The 19712-nt window shown below is 37.2% G+C and overlaps 1 protein-coding gene across 8 annotated transcripts in view; it reads left to right on the top strand.

Moving 5' to 3' along the window:
• Positions 1-18936, top strand: part of LRP6 (LDL receptor related protein 6) — a 189390-nt gene extending 170454 nt beyond the window's left edge. For 6 of the 8 annotated variants that reach the window (XM_024128959.3, XM_055085474.1, XM_055085473.1 and 3 more), the window contains 6 exons: positions 2161-2397; positions 3080-3190; positions 6903-7133; positions 8767-8903; positions 9560-9657; positions 13408-18935. In XM_024128959.3, the coding sequence (XP_023984727.1) occupies positions 2161-2397; positions 3080-3190; positions 6903-7133; positions 8767-8903; positions 9560-9657; positions 13408-13705 (1112 nt within the window). In that variant the 3' untranslated portion in view covers positions 13706-18935. Of the gene's footprint in view, positions 1-2160; positions 2398-3079; positions 3191-6902; positions 7134-8766; positions 8904-9559; positions 9658-13407 lie in introns of all 8 variants that reach the window. The other 2 variants (XR_003680261.2, XM_028491017.2) reach the window with 2 other exon arrangements.
• Positions 18937-19712: the final 776 nt, after the last annotated feature.

Genomic DNA, 19712 nt, shown 5'->3' with positions numbered 1-19712 from the left:
TCTTTAAGGACATGGACCATATTTTATCTATTTTTATTCTCCATATGATCTGTTACAGTGCTCTATACATAATAGGCTCAGATTTCCTCTAAAAAATCCGTCAAATTCTCCATGTAAAATGTTCACTTGTAATCTCTATTCTCTATCCAGTATTCTCTATTTTAAGGATAAAAGGTTTTCTGATCCATAGTCATATAATAAAGTTGTGTTCTCTAGAGAATTTGCTAACAGGCAAGTTTTTAAAAGGAGTCAGTGGGCCTGGGATACAGTAGTGAAGGCAATGGGCTAAAAGTAAGGAGACTGCCCTTCTAGTCCTCTTGTTTTTTAATCACTCTTGTTCATAGGAAGCTCTTTGACCTTGGTGATCACTTAGCCTCTCTGAACCTCAGTTTCTTCATTTGCAAAACAAAGAAATTCGGATTGAATGATAGTTCTCAAACTGGTCTCAGCATATGTTTACATTTTAAAGAACTGCTGAGGAGAGCTTTTGTTTGCATAGGTTATATTTATCTGTATTTACCATAGGATTTGAAACCAAGAACTTCAAGAAATATTTGTTAAAAAATAACAATAATAAACCTTTACATGTTCTCAAGTTAAAACTGTTAAGAAAATTAACTGTATTTTCTAAAGCAAAATAATTTTAGTGAGAAATATGGCATTATTTTTACATTTTTGTAAATCTCAAATGTTGGGCTAGATTCTCATGTCTACTTCTGCATTCAGTCTGTTGTAGTATGTAATTTTGTTGAAGTATATGAAGAAATTAGGCCTCATACAGATATGAGGAAAATGGAGGACTATAATATAGCCTTTTCAAATAATTATGTACATTTATCTTGAATTCTACACCAAATCTTGACAAGTGGTGGTTTTCTATAGGTTTAGTTGTAATGTGGAACTTGAAACCATATCAGTTCACTTTTCATAGTCTCTTATGTTGAAATCCGTTAATTTATCTTGTGCTCAGAATGGATATTTTACCCATGCACTATTTTGTAACCTCACACCTGGTCATTTGGAAATATTAGAATTCCACTCAGAAATTCCCAGATCTTCAGATTTTGATGCGTTTCATTATACAGTATCGAAAAAAATAACATTAATATTACCACCAATCTCATCATAAAAATATTTAAGTACTAGGAGTCTGTCAAGTTTAGTTTTGGATATAGGTCTTCCAAAATTATAATTTCTGATCGAAAGTTCCAGTGTTATAATTTGCCACAGAAGGTCAGTGTTAGGATTTGCTATTGTTTTCCTTGAAATAATTGACTCACTGGTTCATTTTTTTAAAACTTCCTGCCTAATACCCAAGTGCAAATATCGATAGTTTATCTGTCAGTTGTTCTTTCACATCAGAAGGGTGTCCCATTTTAGGTGGCGTTTATAGCTCAGAATGCTTTCCCTTAAGAAACCATCATGCCTGAGGTATGCAACACGAGCTTTATACATGCTTCCCATTTTGTCAGACAGTATTGAGGAGACATGTACTCAAAGAATTGATTTTAATGTAATTAATATTTTTACTGATTCATCAAGAACATTCTTAAATGAAACTGGCTTCCCCAATGCCCCCCCGACCCCCGTATGCATGTGACTATGTAGAATGCAGTGACTACTAGTACAGTTTGGTGCCATTGCCTTGAATCTGCTAAGGTGCCAAGTTTTACCCACCGTGCCTTTTGTGGCACCAGTGCAAGTGACATGTTAATATTATTATCAAATAGTTTCTGTCAATTCCCTGAAAGAGGTCGCAGGTTAGGAACCCCCAGGGGTTTGTGGACCATTATTTGAGAACCTCAGGGCTAGAAAAGTTATGAATTCTAAGGTAACTTTAAAATATTTGGAGGTCGATGATTATAGTGATGATTGTTATGTGTGAGATTATAACGGATTGCAAATACAGTAATCCTACTTGAATTATAGTATATGAGAAAACTTCTGCCTTATAGTTTTGCAAGTTAGTGAATCTAAATGAAGTACTGTAAAAATTATATTTCTTCTCTGATTCAGTGAGACACTTTACAGATTTTATCTATTATAAATTGTTTTGTACATGCTAATTATTAAACGGGCTTCACTCAGGTGTAAATGTTTGTACCTCTGTGTGACTATGATTGTGTTTTTGTCACTCCCCTCCCCCTTGTTCATTGGAAGAACCCCCAACATGTTCTCCTCAGCAGTTTACTTGTTTCACGGGAGAAATTGACTGTATCCCTGTGGCTTGGCGGTGCGATGGGTTTACTGAATGTGAAGATCACAGTGATGAGCTCAATTGTCCTGTGTGCTCAGAGTCCCAGTTCCAGTGTGCCAGTGGGCAGTGTATTGATGGTGCCCTGAGATGCAATGGAGATGCCAACTGCCAGGATAAGTCAGATGAGAAGAACTGTGAAGGTATCTGAAATTCCTAGGCCTGGTTATGGAGTCCTTTTTCAATTAAGTTGTTTGAAATTCAGAGTATTGCTTTGGCTCATTCAGTGGTAGATTTGGGGTTTTTCAACTGTATTTGACTTTATTATTTCTAAACGTAGTAGCATGTTCTAAATTGTTTTAATTCACTTAACACGCGTACGGTTTATACACGTTAATAAGCTTTACAAGTTGAGAAATGAGGCCAAAACATTAGACCTTCAGTATGTAAAACTAGTCCTTGTTTCCAGTGAGCTCTCAGTTAGTGGATTTATTTATTACAACGTAAAATAATTTCATATTTTCTTCTTTTATCTGCTAACCTTTAACACAGTAAAAAACAACCACGACAAAAACAAAAAAAACAAACAAATTCTCTGGAAATTTTTAGTGTCCAGAAATGCATGTAGAAATCTTTAATTCTTGACAGAATTGTTAGTGAAAGATGAAATTTAGCATAAAGGACAAAAGAGGAAATTTTGTGCTGGATTCCTTTGTCTTCTTTTTTCTCTCGACCAGTTGAAATCCCCAGAGAATAATTTGTAAGTTTTCTCTAAAAGTCTAATTTGTTTTTCATTTGCGCCCAGAAAGCACTTTTTGACTTTTGCCAGAGTTTACCTTTACATGGTAGCAAAAATAAGAAAACGATTTGCATTTTTTTCCTCAGTGCTTTGCTTAATTGATCAATTCCGCTGCGCCAATGGTCAGTGCGTTGGAAAACACAAGAAATGTGATCATAATTTAGATTGCAGTGACAAATCAGATGAACTGGATTGTTGTAAGTATGACTAAAACCTTGTTTATTACTCTTAAGGGAGAATTTTTAAAGTACTTTTCCTTTTCTTTATGTGTGAGGTTCACTTGCAACCAATATTTCCTTATTAAGAAACAAGTTATTAAGTTAGTTATTTGTACCAGGGATTTCTTACATTTTGTATTTAATAATTTCTTAGAGACAGTAGTTTTCTTCTGTACAAAAATCTTCACAGAAACATTTAGTAAAGCATCAGAAAAGAATATTGTTTTGCCAAAACTAAAGTTAGGAAATTCTCAGTTTAGATATGTAGAAATCAATCAGTGGTCTAAACTTAAAGAGTTTCTGAACATTGGTCCATGTTTAAAATCTCCCATTTATTTTCTGGGTAAGTTTCTACCAGTCTCTCAGTGGCTTTTTAAGAGCTTCCTTAAAATGCAGCCTGAGGATACTTGAGCCACCATACACCCCTAGGTCTAGAGACCTTAGGCTAAATAACCTGTATTTCTTCAGGGTTCGTAACTATTGACTAATGTCCTAAGATAAAACATATCCCAAATTGGCAAACAGTTCTGAATGGAATTCAACACAAGCCAGGTCTACCTACCCTGGTTTTGTGGAGTTTAGACAGAACTCATTTTAAAGCTCTGTAATCGTAACAAAGACTTTAAGCTGGTACTTTTACAAAATTCAAATGGGAGACTCACTAAAATTTTTGGAAACTATTCATTTATTCAGCAAACATGTACTGAATACCTACTGTGTGCTGAGGATACATGGTACCTGTACCAAGGTTCTCAGAGTCCTCTGTGGTTGGAGGTTGGTAGTAAGAAGAGGGATTTTAAAGCCAGGCAGAGATGGATTTGAATTCTAACTTCACCGCTTACCAGCAATTATTTGCTCTTGTTAGGCCTCAGTTTCTCCATCTTTAAAATGAAGATAATATTTAGCATGGCTGTTGTGAGAAAATTAAATGATTTAATGTATATAAAACATGACAGCTTGGCTCATAGTAGGTACTTGATAAAGGAGTGTGATAAATGATATTAAATGTGCTGTAATAGAGATCTATACAAGGATTAGCACAAAGAAGAGAGTAGTCAGATCTTTAGGAATGAAGATGGGGTTCATCAGGGAAAACGTCTTAGAAAAATGGTGCATAAGGTTGGTGGGTGTTGGTCAGTGAATAGTGTTACTTATGCGGATAAGTGGAGAGATTGCATTCCAGGCAGAGGGACTGTCCTGTCCTGCTCAAAACCAGAGTGAAACGAGCACCTTTGAGAAGTTACATGTAAATTGGACTGCCAAAATACAGGCTCCTGTCTTGAGGGGTGTCAGGTGGAGATAGCCTATGTAAAGGTGAGATCACGAAGGATTTTGCTTTTCCTCTAAAGAGTCTAGACAGTATTCCAGAATAATGGAGAGCCATTGAAAAACTTAAGTGAAGGACTGGTATGGCTACATAATTGTGAAAGCTGTAAAGCAGATGCATTGGAGGTGATAGGATTATGGCAGGGAAATTTTTTAGATTGGTTTTAGATTTGAAAATGTTTTGACCACATCAAGAGAAATACAAAGATGTGAGTACACACAAATGAAAGTGTCATACGACAGTATTTACCTATATTGTGTGGAACGCATTCTGAAGTTTTCTGTTTCAAAATGCTGGTTTCAACCCACTAAGTTGTTTTTACCATCTAATAACTTGCAGCCTATAATTTTAAAATGCTTTGGAGGCTATTGTAGTTCCAGCAGAAAGACGGTGGAGGTCTAAATCAAGGGGAGCAGTGGTGGTGGAAAGGAGGGAGGGGATAGATTTCAAAGTTATTCCAGAAATAGAATAAAAAGGATTTGGTAATCACTTAGAGTTGATAAGTCTAGATGGACTCACAGGTTACCTCACTGAGTGACTGGAGTCATCAACTAGAATATATGGCAGAGACTAAGAACCCAAGTATCATTTTGTGTCTTGACTGTGGATGTCATGTTTAGCTGATGTAGATTTTTAATTAGTTTATTTTTGTTTTAAATATAATTTAAATTCCTTTAATTTGCTACAGGTGCCCTCATTTATTTCTGATCTACCTAGAACCCCTGGGATCTAGGAATCATTGACAAATGACGGTGACTATGAGTTCAGTTTGGATTATGTTGCATTAAAGTTGCCCGTTGGGTTCCCTGTTGTGGCTGTTCAGAAAGTTGACTCTGTGGGTCTGTGGCTCAAGAGAGAGAGGTGGGCTTTTTAGTCTCTATTACTGTCAATTACAGCTGAGGCAGTAGACGAAATCTCCTAGGGAGAGTAAGCAGCGGAGGAAAATAGCAGGTGGTAGAACTCTGGGAAGCACCTGCACTTGAGGCAGACAGAAGAGAATGAAGCCAACGAGAGGAAACAACAAATAATCAGATGGTAAAACTGAGAGAGTGGTATCTTGGAAGGATCGGGCATTTTTGAGAAGAGAACAGGAGTCAGCAATATCGAATGTGTAGACATGTCAGTGAGAAGAAGAGTTTATTGACTATGGCAAATAGGAGAACTTTGACCTTTGCAGACTAGTTTCATTGTGGTAGTGAGGACAGAAGTCCAATTTCAGTGAGTTAAGATGTGACCCAGAGACTAAGAATTGGAGATGGTGAGTGTAAACTGTTCTTTCTTGAAGGTTGGCGTTAGAAAGGAATGCCAGTGCACTGAAAAAGAATGAGGAAGGTGGGCTGTTGCTCACAAGGACTAAGGAGTCTGTGCCTCAGAGTCCGTAGGTGATAATATGGGACTGGCAGCCCCTACGTATTATGTAACTTAGTGATGTTGTTTTCTCTCATTTCTTGGATTTAATCATAGGGTGAGTTAGCCATGTGGATGGGCGCTTTTGAGGCAAGATGAAGCAGAAGGAAGGTTTTTAAAGGATCTGCAATTGTGAAGTATAGTCTGAGTATTCAGAATGGAAGGATTTTCCTTCTGAATAGAAGAGTAATGTTCTGAATCTGATGAGCCCTTTTGCTATTTCCCTCTACCTCTAATATTGATGCCCTCTGCTTCTAAAGCCTCAGATAGCTCAGGGATTCCATGAAAACAGATGTCATGGTCATCTCATGCTCTGGCTTTTCTTTCTGAGTCCTCGGGTACTCAAGTATCAGAGACCTTAAATACCTTGCCCTCAGACGACTAGACTCACCCTTAAGGCAGCAGTATATTGGGCCTGAGAGCTAATGCTCATCTGTAGCTTCTACTTTCTCTTCACCAGGCCTAAATGTCACTTTTCAGACCTAAAATCAAGCTCAGAGCTGATTTTGGCTTTTTTACCATTCCAGGTAAAACATTTGATGACTTTTCCAGGTCCATCCCTTCTGACCCTAAAATTTTCTCTGAAATTCCAAAGTAACCTTATTGATTTTTATGATATACAGAATGAAGTAGGATAGATTTTATCTCTATATATGGTTTTAAGCTTCTTAATGGTGTTTAAGTCTATAATTAACATTTTTGTTATTGATTTACAATTATACTTCCGAAGGTATTGTTCTGTGTCTGTTTTCACTTAAGGATAATTCGTTTGATTCCTAACCATGATGTTTGTGTGTGTATCCATGGGGCATGATGTATATGTATTCATAACAGAGAAAAGTGTTTACCAGTTGTCTTCATTAGCCTCACATTCTGCTTGCAAGCCCTCTTTTTAATTACTCTTTTGAACCTACAGTTGTTTTTCCATTATATAACTGTACTGCATTCCCATTTTAGATCCAACTGAGGAGCCAGCACCACAGGCCACCAATACAGTTGGTTCAGTTATTGGAGTAATTGTTACCATTTTTGTGTCTGGAACCATATACTTTATTTGCCAGAGGATGTTGTGTCCACGTATGAAGGGCGATGGGGAAACCATGACTAATGACTATGTAGTTCATGGACCAGCTTCTGTGCCCCTTGGTTATGTGCCACACCCAAGCTCTTTGTCAGGATCTCTTCCAGGTGAGCTGAGACTGATCCATTGAGAATCAAGTCTTGGGTCCTGGCAAGACTGCCACGTTTCCGTTATGGAAACAGAATACTGCCTACAGTCTATGTCAACGTAGACCACTTTGGGTTTAAATAATTATAAGAACAAATGTTCTCTTTTACTTTTAGCACCTTCTCTTTACACAGAAGTCCTTAGGTATGGTTTGGTAGAAACTGCCAAAGGATATAAAGCAAATATATGTACATACAAGCATTTATATATAATACATTTACTGCATATACTGCATTTCTGGATGTGCTCTACTGAAAATGAATCAACTGGTCATTTGGTGAAAAGAGTCATAAACCACAATTCTTTAGGTTCACTACCAAGAGACCTCAGTACTACTGAGCCCAGGAATTAAAGGAGGCCAAAAAATGAAGATTCCTTTTCAGCAAACAGAGATTTAGAAATACCTGAGTGAGAGCAGGGAGGTATATATCATCTTATGTTTTCTTCTAACTTAGGTGATGACAGTGGGAGTAGGTTTTGTTCAAACATAGCCAAGTTGCCAGATGTTCTATATTTGGGAGAGACCATATTGCTCTAGGGACGTACAGTTTTTTTTTTTTTTAAATAAATTTATTTATTTATTTATTTTTGGCTTCGTTGGGTCTTTGTTGCTGCACGCGGGCTTTCTCTAGTTGCGGCGAGCCGGGGCCACTCTTCGTTCCTGTGCGCGGGCTTCTCCTTGCGGTGGGCTCTCCCTCTGTGGAGCGCGGGCTCTAGGCGCGCAGGCTTCGGTAGCTATGGCTCGCAGACTCCAGAGCACAGGCTCAGTAGCTGTGATGCACAGGCCTATCTGCTCCGCGGCATGTGGGATCCTCCCGGACCAGGGCTTGAACCCACGTCCCCTGCATTGGCAGGCGGATTCTCAACCCCTGCACCACCAGGGAAGCCCCAGCTTTCTTTTCAATACATTTTGGTACCCTCAGTGAAAAGAAGCCTTTCTTGTGATGAATATGGAGAAAGAGATACCAGGCCAAGAGCCCTGTGGAAATAACTTATTCTGGATGTTAACGCTAAGGAAACATGTGATTTTTAAAACTGTTAATGATTCCTTGTTACCATACCTAACTTTGTTAATGGAATTTGGGAAGTCACTTTGAAAAAATGGAATTTCTTCTTTAACATTGTAGTTGTGATTCCAACAACATTTGCATCCAGTAGATAAAGCAATAATCTTCCATACAGTGAATTTATGCCCTTAAAAATGGGTTTAGTTTTCTTGTGAGCAGATCTATTACTTAGTCTGCTCTGCTTTGCAGCCTCCGCTCTCCACAGTTCGTTCTTTCTCAGATCCTCTAAGAGGTTGAAAACCTCTCAGTTTGAAGAGCTCTGCTTCCATTCTGGGGAAGAGGAAGGGCTGGGAGCTATTCTTGGCCTTGTTCTAGGCCAGCTCTCAGCGGAAGTGTCCACTTCTAGGGAACATTTGTTTCTCTTTTCCATTAAGTGTTTTCAATTATTATTGGGAAAAGAGGGCATAAATTGTTTTAACACCAAACTATTTGACTATTGGTATTTATAATTCTAGTCCTGAATAAAATTATTTCATGCATTTTTATAGATCTTATTCAACTTCAGTATTATCCTCCTTCATTTTAGGAATGTCTCGAGGTAAATCAATGATAAGCTCCCTCAGTATCATGGGGGGAAGCAGTGGACCCCCTTATGACCGAGCTCATGTCACAGGAGCATCGTCAAGTAGTTCTTCAAGCACCAAAGGCACTTACTTCCCTGCAGTAAGCAGTCTGTTTTCCTTTGTTCACTTTGAATACTAAGATAAACAGGATCTTAGATTTTTAACTTATTTAAATGTGGATACTCAGTGATGGTAATATAAAAAGTTTTTTAGTATAGAATTTAGGTATATAAGGCTCAAAGGATTTACCACCACGTGAGCACTTAGAAACCTTTCTTTAAGTTTACTGTGTAGCAACCAGCATATTTGAAAACAGTGACATTAATTTCATATACTGGGTAAAAGTAGAACTATTGAATAGTACCTCCTGAGAGGCTAAGGACCTTCATTCCATGACCTCCCAAGAGAAGATGCACACCTGGTATTTCTCCTAAGTCAGTTAGTTTTCTCTAAACATTTATAATTTTAAAAACTCAGAACCCAGTTGTGCTACACTTAAACCAGTGGCTTGTAGATTACAGATTTCCTTCTCATCACCTTGTGCTATTCAGCCATAATGAAATTGTGTCTTGGGGGGTGGAGAGCCACAGTCCTGAAGTACTAGTTTAGGTCAGTTCTTTGAAACAGGATTGTGCTACTAGTGTAATGGAAAGGAATATGAACAGAGATGAAGGAAAAGAAGTTGAAAAAAGGCTAATAGTCTCTGTCTGGAATAGACTCTTCTTATTTCAATGATTTGATTATTTTTCCTTTTAGATTTTGAACCCTCCGCCATCCCCGGCCACAGAGCGATCACATTACACTATGGAATTTGGTTATTCTTCAAACAGTCCTTCCACTCATAGGTCCTACAGGTAATACACATTCTCCTCCAGCATAAATCGAAGTATTTATTAGAAGCAAGTATTCTAGTTGTGAGTTTGCTGTAGCCCTGAATGAGTAGATGATGGTCACCAAGAGAGAACAGGCATCTTGTCTTGGTAATGCTGATATTGCCCCTACCACAAATCCTTTTCTTTGAGGGCATTATACTTTTTTAAAATTGAAGTACAGTTGATGTACAATACTATATAAGTTACAGGTGTACAGTATAGTGATTCACAATTTTTAGGGGTTATATTCCATTTACAGTTATTATAAAATATTGGCTATTCCCTGTGTTGTACAATATAAGCTCGTAGCTTATTTTATACCTAAAAGATTATACCTCTTATTCCCCTGCCCCTAAATTGCCCCTCCCCACTTCTCTCTCCCCAGTAGTAACCACTAGTTTGTTCTCAATATCTGTGGGCCTGCTTCTTTTTTGTTATATTCACTAGTTTGTTGTATTTTTTAAATTCCACATATAATTGATATCATACAGTATTTGTCTTTCTCTCTCTGACTTACTTCACTTAGCTCAGTACCCTCCAAGTCTATCCATGTTATTGCAAATGGCAAAGTGTCTTTCTTTTTTATGGCTGAATAGTATTCCGTTGTGTGTGTGTGTGTGTGTGTACGTGTGTACCACATCTTCTTTATCCATTCATGTGTTGATGGACACTTAGGTTGCTTCCATATCTTGGCAATTGTAATAATGCTGCTGGGAACATTGGGGTGCACATATCTTTTCGAATTAGTGTTTCCATTTTTTCAGATATATACCCAGGAGTGGAATTGCTGGGTCATATGATAGTTCTATTTTAGTTTTTTGAGAAACCTCCATACTGTTTTCCACAGTGGCTGCATCAATTTGCATTCCCACTAACAGTGTACAAGGGTTCTCTTTTCTCTACATCCTGCCAATGTTTGTTATTTGTATTCTTTTTGATGATAGCCCTTCTGACAGGTGTGAAGTGATACCTCATTGTGGTTTTGATTTGCATTTTGCTGATGATAGCAATGTCAAGCATCTTTTCATGTGCCTGTTGGCCATCTGCATTTCCTCTTTGGAAAAATGTCTGTTCGGGTCTTCATGGCACTATACATTTTTTAAAGAGAGTCAAAACTGCTTTCTTTTAAAGTGTTAAGGTAGAGCCCCCAGGCTTTGGCAGTATTCTAAGGAAGTTACCCCCCAAAGTGACTTGATTGCAAAATAGGTTACTGCTGAGGTTGGGTTTGATTGATAGTCTTCAGTGGAATATTGGGATAAAACTAAGGTTGGGAGCGTTAACGAGAACTCTAGAACAGCAGGAGTATTAAGGGAACAGAATTTGAGAAAAGTTGAGAGAAGCTTAAGTTCACCTCTTGCTTACATATGTTATTACAATCTGGAATGAAAAGTTTCTCATATAGTTGCATGGAATAAATCATGACTCACTAAAATAACTGAAATGTATTTGTAAGCCAGAAATGGGGGGGATTATGCCTTTGTGCTGATTCGTGAGGCTGTAGAGCTAGGGATGAGCAAGTTAAGTCCTAGTGTGTCATCTTTCGTCTTATTCGAGAGGCCAGCAGAAAGTCAAAAACTTACGCTCTCTCTTCACTTAGTGCCCAGTGTTTATTGGCATCCCTCAAGTGCCTATTATCTTCGCGATCAGGTGTTTTCTAGCATTCCAGTCAGATTGCCCTGATACATAACCTTATAGATGTGTAGAAAGCAAGTGGAAATTGTTTATAGTATCTCATTCACAATTCTCATTTCAGTTTATGGATAAGATAGGCTTGGCTCTGAACTGATTGTTTTTATGTTTTATTGTAAATGTTGCTTTCCCTACCACAGGTTTGTTCTAAAAAGCCAAATAGAAAGGCAGAAACCTGAAAATTGAAAAAACAAAAGGAAAGACCTAAAATTTTACTTTTAAAAATTTAATTTCCTTAAATTGAATAAAACACTGTTTGGTTCAAGTAAACATAATTGCATCAAAACCAATTCTTACTTAACCATTTCCCACATCTCATATTAAGCCCAGTTTATTTATTCAGAGTGAAACTTTTTATCACTTGTTGAAATTTTTGTCTAACTTAAAGTTTGTGAAACTTAAAAGAATTTTGTTAATTCTATTTCCTTTCGTTCTCTCCTCTTTTTTTTTTTCTCCCATGAAAATGGAATTTGGGCCTTTTAAATGTAGAGCCAAGAAATTTCTCCAAGGCTCGCCACCTGATTGGACAGAAAGATAAGACCTAAAAAGTACTATGACATCATGTTAGTACTGGTAGTAAACGTGCTTGAGAACCTGCTTGGCAGGTCATGTAACTTTTGGTCTTTTGCAGCCATTTCTTTTCATACCACTGAGGGCTTGCCTCACATGGCTTTTATCCTAAGGTGTTATCTGGCACTCTGTATCGCTAGGTATTTTATAAATCGTTACTTCAGTTTTACACTTGTTCTTGCCCTACTCTTGCAGTCATTTTGTCTGATGGGAAAGCATATAAATAAATCTTGATTGAGATAAATATGAAATAAGATCAGCTTTACTATACTTAGACTATGAGTGGTATAAGAAGTTATAGATAGAAGTACAAATGATAGAAAAGCCAACAATTTGTCAGCTCTTATTTTCACTAGTACATTTCTCTCTTTCCAGTGCCTTTTTCTTTAGTTGGCCACGCTACAAACTTGACTTAACAGCTATAGATTATTTGAAAAGGTAGCTTAAAAGGTGTAAAAAATAAATTAGGACTCTGAAATACATATTAGAAAATTCACTGGTCCTGTATGGATACCTAGAATTTATCTTTTTTTTTTTTTTTGCGGTACGCGGGCCTCTCACTGTTGTGGCCTCTCCCGTTGCGGAGCACAGGCTCCGGACGCGCAGACTCAGCGGCCATGGCTCACGGGCCCAGCCGCTCCGGGCATGTGGGATCCTCCTGGACCGGGGCACGAACCCGCGTCCCCTGCATCGGCAGGCGGACTCTCAACCACTGCGCCACCAGGGAAGCCCTAGAATTTATCATTTTGATGTTCAGTTAGAGCCACTCTTAGGACAATATGCTTGTCTACATACAGGGAATCAACACTCCTTCCCCCAAACCACAGCAGTTTCCCTTTGCTGATAGTAATAATAATGGGATAGATAAGCTCCTTAGGCTGTCTACCAAAATTCAGCCTGGCTTGTACAGTATTTGAGTTGTAAAGAGAGAGTGAAGTCTTCAGACATCATTAAATTATTCATCAGGTAAATCATAGATCGTTTAAGGAGTATTGAGAGAATGCTAACATGTTTGAGTAATGTAAGATGATAAAGACCCATTCTTCTCACAGATCATGGAGAGGCAGAAATTGGTGAGGTCCACTATATAGACTAAATCCAAAATGTATAACTGAGAGGTTTTCCAAAGATGACCATTAAATACAACTTTGAATAGTTCTTTTTTATTCTGTGATACAGGGTAACTTAAAGATACAAGCGCACACCCAGAGGCTAGAATGGGTTCACCTCTGCATTCCCATTCGATCCACTTTTAATTGCCTCTAATCACATTTTATCTACAAATATTAAACACATGCTACCTTCCTCCTCCAATCTGCCATGGAAAACTGCCTCTTGGTTGGTGCAGCCTTAAATTGTAGTAGCTTATCGTCTTGCAGGTGAAGGTTGCGTTTAATACCTCTGTATTCTGATAGAGAAAACCACCTCTCCAGAACCCTGACTCAGCCTCTCCTGATTTTCTCCCTATGCCAGCTACAGGCCGCACAGTTACCGGCACTTTGCACCGCCCACCACACCCTGCAGTACAGATGTTTGTGACAGTGACTACGCTCCCAGCCGGAGAATAATGACCTCAGTGGCCACAGCCAAGGGCTACACTAGTGACTTGAACTATGACTCAGAGCCTGTGCCTCCGCCTCCCACGCCCCGAAGCCAGTACTTGTCGGCAGAAGAGAACTATGAAAGCTGCCCACCTTCTCCATACACAGAGAGGAGCTACTCTCATCACCTCTACCCACCGCCGCCCTCTCCCTGTACAGACTCCTCCTGAGGAGGGGCCCTCCTCCTCTGACTGCCTCCCACACGAAAGTGTAAACACGAATTCGGTTGAGATCTGGAGGGGGGGAGGGAGCTCTTCGAGAAGGGTGAGGCAGACCATGTACAGATAAAAATTATAAATGGGGTAGGGCATACTGGAGATATTTGTACAGAAGGAAAAGATATTTATATATTTTCTTAAAACAGCACATTTGCTGCTTGTGCCATAAAAATTTGTATAAAAAATAAATTTGTACTAAAAGTTTTATTTTTGCAAACTAAATACACAAAGCATGCCTTAAACCCAGTGAAGTGACTGAGTACAAAGGAAACAGGAATAATAAAGGCATCACTGACCAGGAATGTCTGGGCTTTATTGATACCAAAAAAAAAAAAAAAAAAAAACAAAAAAGAAGAAGAAAAAAATTAAAGTCCATCTCAGAGCAGCAAACTATAGATACTTGGAAGTAGCCAAATGACCTTCATGTTAACTAACATTTGAAGGCCAGCAGATTTAAGAAATGAAAGGAAAAAAAAAAATTAATACTAACTTTGGCTAAAGGGCTTTGTTTTCTCTAGGAATCCAACAATTTTATCGAGGAAAATAGATATTTATAAAAATCCATTTGGGGTGCTGCTGTTGTGGGAGAGATCAGCTGTCTGGTAAGATGCTATGGGGCCGTTTGTTGTGCAAGTCTTCTGTCCCTACCTTAAAACTCACTCCTCTGTCATATATTAATTTTTTTCCCTGGGTGTTTTCACCTTGCTTCCTCCCCTAGCAGTATTGTAGGGTATTTTGCCAAAATACCATAATTTATTCACAGTTTTTTATCTGAGGATTGATAAAATGGAATTTTCTAAATTAAGTTTTCATTTTAATATTTCTACTAGCTCCATACCCCAGTCAGCTTAGCTCTTCATTTGGACTGCTGGGTTCGCATAATGATCAAAGGTTAGACATGTTATTGCTCCTCTTTACTTCCAAGATTGTTTTAATGCTCATTAAAATGTCTTTTTACAGCACATATAGACAATGTTTAAGAGTTACAAATTTAACCATTAAGTTTTGTTGTAAATTAATCATATATCCTTGCAGTACTTTCAGCATATAATATCACAATATGAAATCAATTTTATATGTATCTTTCCTAGTAAAACATTTAAATATGTTCCGGTTAGAGACAATCTATTTAAAAAGAGAATTTTTTGTTATCGTTGGGTTTTCCCTTCATTAACTGTTGGTGACATTTTCATGTTCTTTAGGCCAATTTTTCTCAGAATGATCTCTACATACATACCTCTTCTAATGTGTGACATGAGTTTAATATCTTTCTGTTACCTAATGTGAATGTTAGATTGTTTTCAAATTATCCATGAATTATTCTTGTAATCACCTCATATATTTTTTATGTGTCTTCTCTCTTATTCCATGATGGATTAAGACGATTTAACAAATTTAACGATATGGATTACATGAGAAGGCAAACTATTAACTTCTCAGCTGTCAGAACTTGGGTGGAGGGGAATATTTGAAGGCTCTTATGTAATCTGCCTGACCTGTGTGGTACTGGGGCTGCTTCATCTTCAGCTATCAGGGCTGACCTGTGGAATGATTCTAGCACTGCTCTGCCACCTTGCCAGAAGTTGGTTTCCTGCTTTTTACATGTTTCCAGAATTTCTCTGCTAAAGTTGAATGTGTTTTTAAACTAATGTAATTTTATCTTAACAGATGTTGGTCAGTTGTTATCGAATGATTTTTTTTTTTTTAATTCTGTTTTGTTGAGGCCTCTCTGGATTTCAGGACCGAAGAGAAAACAGTGGAAGAAGGGATTCAGAATTTTGGTAGAGGTGACCTAACTGTTTAAGCAATTTAAAAATATACCTAAGTAATCTTTTTAAAGAGAAAAAAACACGGTTTCAGAGTAATGCTTAGATTATTGGGAGTACCTTATATGAATCAGGTGCACTTGATTTTGCGTATAAATAAATGGTAATCCATTAGTATCTTGCATTTCAGTCAGACGAGTGTTAACTCTTCCTGTTGATGGAACAGAGTGCTCAAGTTCTAACAAAATGGACATTGAAGTTGCGTTCTGTGACACACAAGGGCGCTTGATGCTCAAATGAAGATGGAAAGGTTAGCAATAACTGGGTATCACTTAGAATTTGAGAATTCTATATGTTTACATTTTTTAATGTGCATCTTTATCTGGTGGGCTTCCCATGTGGAAACTTGCACTATAATGAACTAAGAAGAATATTGCCTTGTTATATCTCAGTTCAAGTGCTTGTACTGCGATGGCAATGGCCTCTTCTTGCAAAATACTAATTTGTGTGCCAATTTGTTTGAAATTATTTGAAGGCAGTTCAGCTTAATCTCAGAATCCTCTTTCTTGGTATTTGAGATGGATTCTTAACATTTTGGGGAGTACCTTTCAATGAGAGAATTGTCAAAATTCAGGAAAGATTTATTGACCCTCATATTATATGGACAGTTAAGCTTAAAAGTAGACTATCTTGTTTATTAAAACACAGGATCTTTAACTGGAAGATAAATTAATATATGAGAGCACAGATCAGGGGAAAAAGGGAAAAAGTGTTTTGAATTTGGAGTATTGCTAGATTCATTATCCATGCTGGGGGGCAATGAATAAAATTTCATTATATTCCTTAAATGCAAAAGTATTCATTGTGATTGTATGGCGTGAAGTATGCCCAGTTACTGATGTCATTAAAATTATCTGAGAATTGAACTTCAGCATAGCATGCTTTCTGTGCCCTGTAGTAAGCTAGTCTTCACTGAAGTGGTCTTTTATAATTCTGAACTTTTATAATCTTGAACTTGGCTCCTGCAGAGCCCTGGTTTTCTGAACAATGGCCCAAAGGATTTTGTTGCCTATATCAGATAATGGCATATTCACAATGTAAAAAACAGTTAAGGCGTAGAATTTTCTCAATATTAATTTTTCTTTCAGGAAATTTTGTTATGCCTCTGACACTTGCTATAACTCTTCTAACTAGCACATCATGAGATATTATATGTTTAGCAGAAAATTATCATTATTTTAATTTTAATATAAAAATACTTTGTGATGTACCACCAAGAGCTTATCTGACCCTTCAATAAGTTTGAGAACAACTGTTCTAAAGGGTTGATATGTATTTAGAAATGAAGTCTTTACAGTACATTTTCATCTAATATAGGCCAGAAATTGGGGGTGGGGGCTTTTGAGCAGTAAAATTTTAAGATGACTGAGGATTGTATGTTTTCATCATTTAAAAATACTCCAAAGTCAATCATTTGTATACAACCAACTCATTTAATATTAAGACATTGTTAAGGTATAAAAATAGCCACCATCCTTATTAGGTAGCAGTTAGTTTGGAGGGAAAATTTTTTTGTTTTGCTGTAAAAGCTCATTAATGAAGAATACTTCACGTAGGGTTAGTAACTGTGACTTAATCTTTTAATGAACTGTGTATATTTATGTGACCTGATAGCAGTAATCTTAGTATAGAGACTATTTACTTTTGGTACAAAAGAAAGGCTTGCCTTAAGCAAGCAAACCTGGCTCTGCGATAGGTCTGCTGCTGTTGTTTCTCTGTCAAGTCCTGTGCCTCGACTAGATTCTTAAAAGTGTAGTTTTAAAAATTGCTTTATCTCTTGCAGGGGGAAACTTGCCACTTCATTGATTTGCATGCCATAAAAGCAGCATGTTGGTTATTACCATTACACATCTAACAAGATTCAGAAACAAAAATCTTGGCCTTTTCATGCCCCCCAAGTATGTCAAACTTTTAATAAGCGCAGTACTTCATTCTGAATAATGACATGAATAGTATGTCTGGAGTGTGGGTATGAGTATGTGATTATCAGATGGCTGACAAATGTTTGAGCATCAGTAAATGAGACTGTACACTAAGTGTAGACATGGACTGAGTCTTAAAGAAGTTCATAATCAAGCATTGTTTAAAACATGTTCTCAAAATTCTTAAACTCAAGAAATTTAATTTTATTTGGTACCCCTTTCCTTATCCCAAACCTAAAATGAACCAAGAGAAATAACAGATGATTTTACAAAGTACTAGTAGCATATGGTTGGTTTCTGACTTCTGGGATTGCATCATTTCACAATAGGCTCAAAATTTAGCTTTTGAAATTCTCAAACTTTTAAAGACTTCGGACCCTAAAGCATAACATTTTACTGTTATAATTTTAAAAGATTTTATAAATTGTGAACCATATACTCAGGATATTTGTTTGATTGGATTCTGCCTTTTGTTAAACTAAGCCTATACCTGAGCAGAGAGGGAGGTAGATTCTTCGGTTAATCTAGATGATTTAGAATGAAATTACTGACCTCATCCTTCTTCAGTCAAGGTAAATTTTACTGGTTTTTTGTTTTGGGGTTTTTTTTTCATAAGGCATTCTTAAACCAGTCTTAAGTTATTGCTGAAAAAAATCATCATGACTTTACAGGTAGAATTATAAACTAAGTGATACCTTGTACTCAGAAGTGGAATATAGCCCTAACAAAAACTAACTTTTAGATTTCCCATTACTTAGGGTGTGCCCAGTAGTTAACACCAAAGAATTATACAATGTGCTTTTGCTTAACTGTCCATTCTTTTTTTAAAAGAAAAGAATTTTTTTAATTATTAAAAAAATTTTTTAAATCAAATATAAGGGCAGGGATATAGATAAATGTATAGATAGAGAGATCTCTATGTATATGTCTCTCTAAATATCAATGCCTAAATATGAATATTAGAAAATAAAGCAAAGTCTGATTAAACCTAACATTACATGAAATTAAGTATCTGGGCTTAGTTGAGGACATTTTATTATAATAAGAGTAAAGAGGATACTGAGATGCTTAAGCTGGACTAGCCTTATTTGCAAGTGAAGGATCTGGTGCTGCTTTCAGATGTTTTATCCTCTGTGTTTTTAAATTTTTTCTTAAGCTTTAATCTTCGTCATTGTCTTAAAGTCAGCTGGTGTTTCTTGTTCATGGACTTTGGTACGATGGTGCTTTGCAAGGATGTATTTATATTTTAATGACCAACATTTGGTCAGCCCTTGTCCACTCTTCACTTCCCCCTTTTTGTAAAATAAGTGCTTTAATTTTAAACTGTATAAAAATACCTTGTATAAATCCCCTTTTTGATTATTACAATAAGTTGAGTTGTAACAAATGAAATGTTGATTTTTATAATAAAACAGTGGAAAATACAAGTGTCATTTCTTCAGCAAGAAATTTTAAAAAAGTTGATTGTGCTTTGCTATGATATATGAATGTTGTGTTTCAGACACAACAAAACCCACCTTTATTGTTTGCATTTCAAATAAAATATAACTTTGGAAGAGAGGTTTGAGAAGGGCTGTTGCTTAGTGCAGTGCTGACAATACCTGTGATTGGGAACAGAATAAGGAAAAGTTGGGTCTGCTTACCCACTGCGCAGCAAAGCCAGTCTACCGATACCGGGTTGTGGTGAAGGAAAGTACAGCATTTATTTGCAGGGTGCCAAGCAAGAAGAATGGGCAGTTCATGCTCAAAAGACCCAAACTCCCTGATAGCTTTCAGGAAAGAGTTTTTTTAAAGGCAGCATTTGGGGTAAGAGCTGCAAGGTGCTTGACTTTCTTCTGATTGGTTGGTGGTAAGGTAACAGAGTGGTGTTTCAGGAATCTTTATCATTAACCTTGTGGTTCTAGCCAGTCTGGGTTCTACATGCTTGTGGTTAGCATGTAGTCACCATTCTCTACTTGGGTTGGGGGGCTGGGAATCTTAGTTTCTACAGACAGCTCAAGGATATGCATCAGGTTGTTAGGTATATCCCTTGAGAAGGAACTAGGATTCTGTTTTACCACTGAACTATTATCATTGCTTTTCTTGCTTAACTGCTTTTCCTTTGTTTCTGAATTCCCTCTCTTCCCTAATTAGTAGGAACTCTGGGAAGGCATAGGAGACTAAAGCCTATTTCTACAAACAAGAAACAGGAGACAGGAGGGCTTTTGTGCT

The sequence above is a fragment of the Physeter macrocephalus genome, chromosome 6 (assembly GCF_002837175.3).
Source record: "Physeter macrocephalus isolate SW-GA chromosome 6, ASM283717v5, whole genome shotgun sequence".
NCBI classification, from domain to species: Eukaryota; Metazoa; Chordata; class Mammalia; order Artiodactyla; family Physeteridae; genus Physeter; species Physeter macrocephalus.
This window is presented reverse-complemented; position numbering and strand designations above follow the sequence as displayed.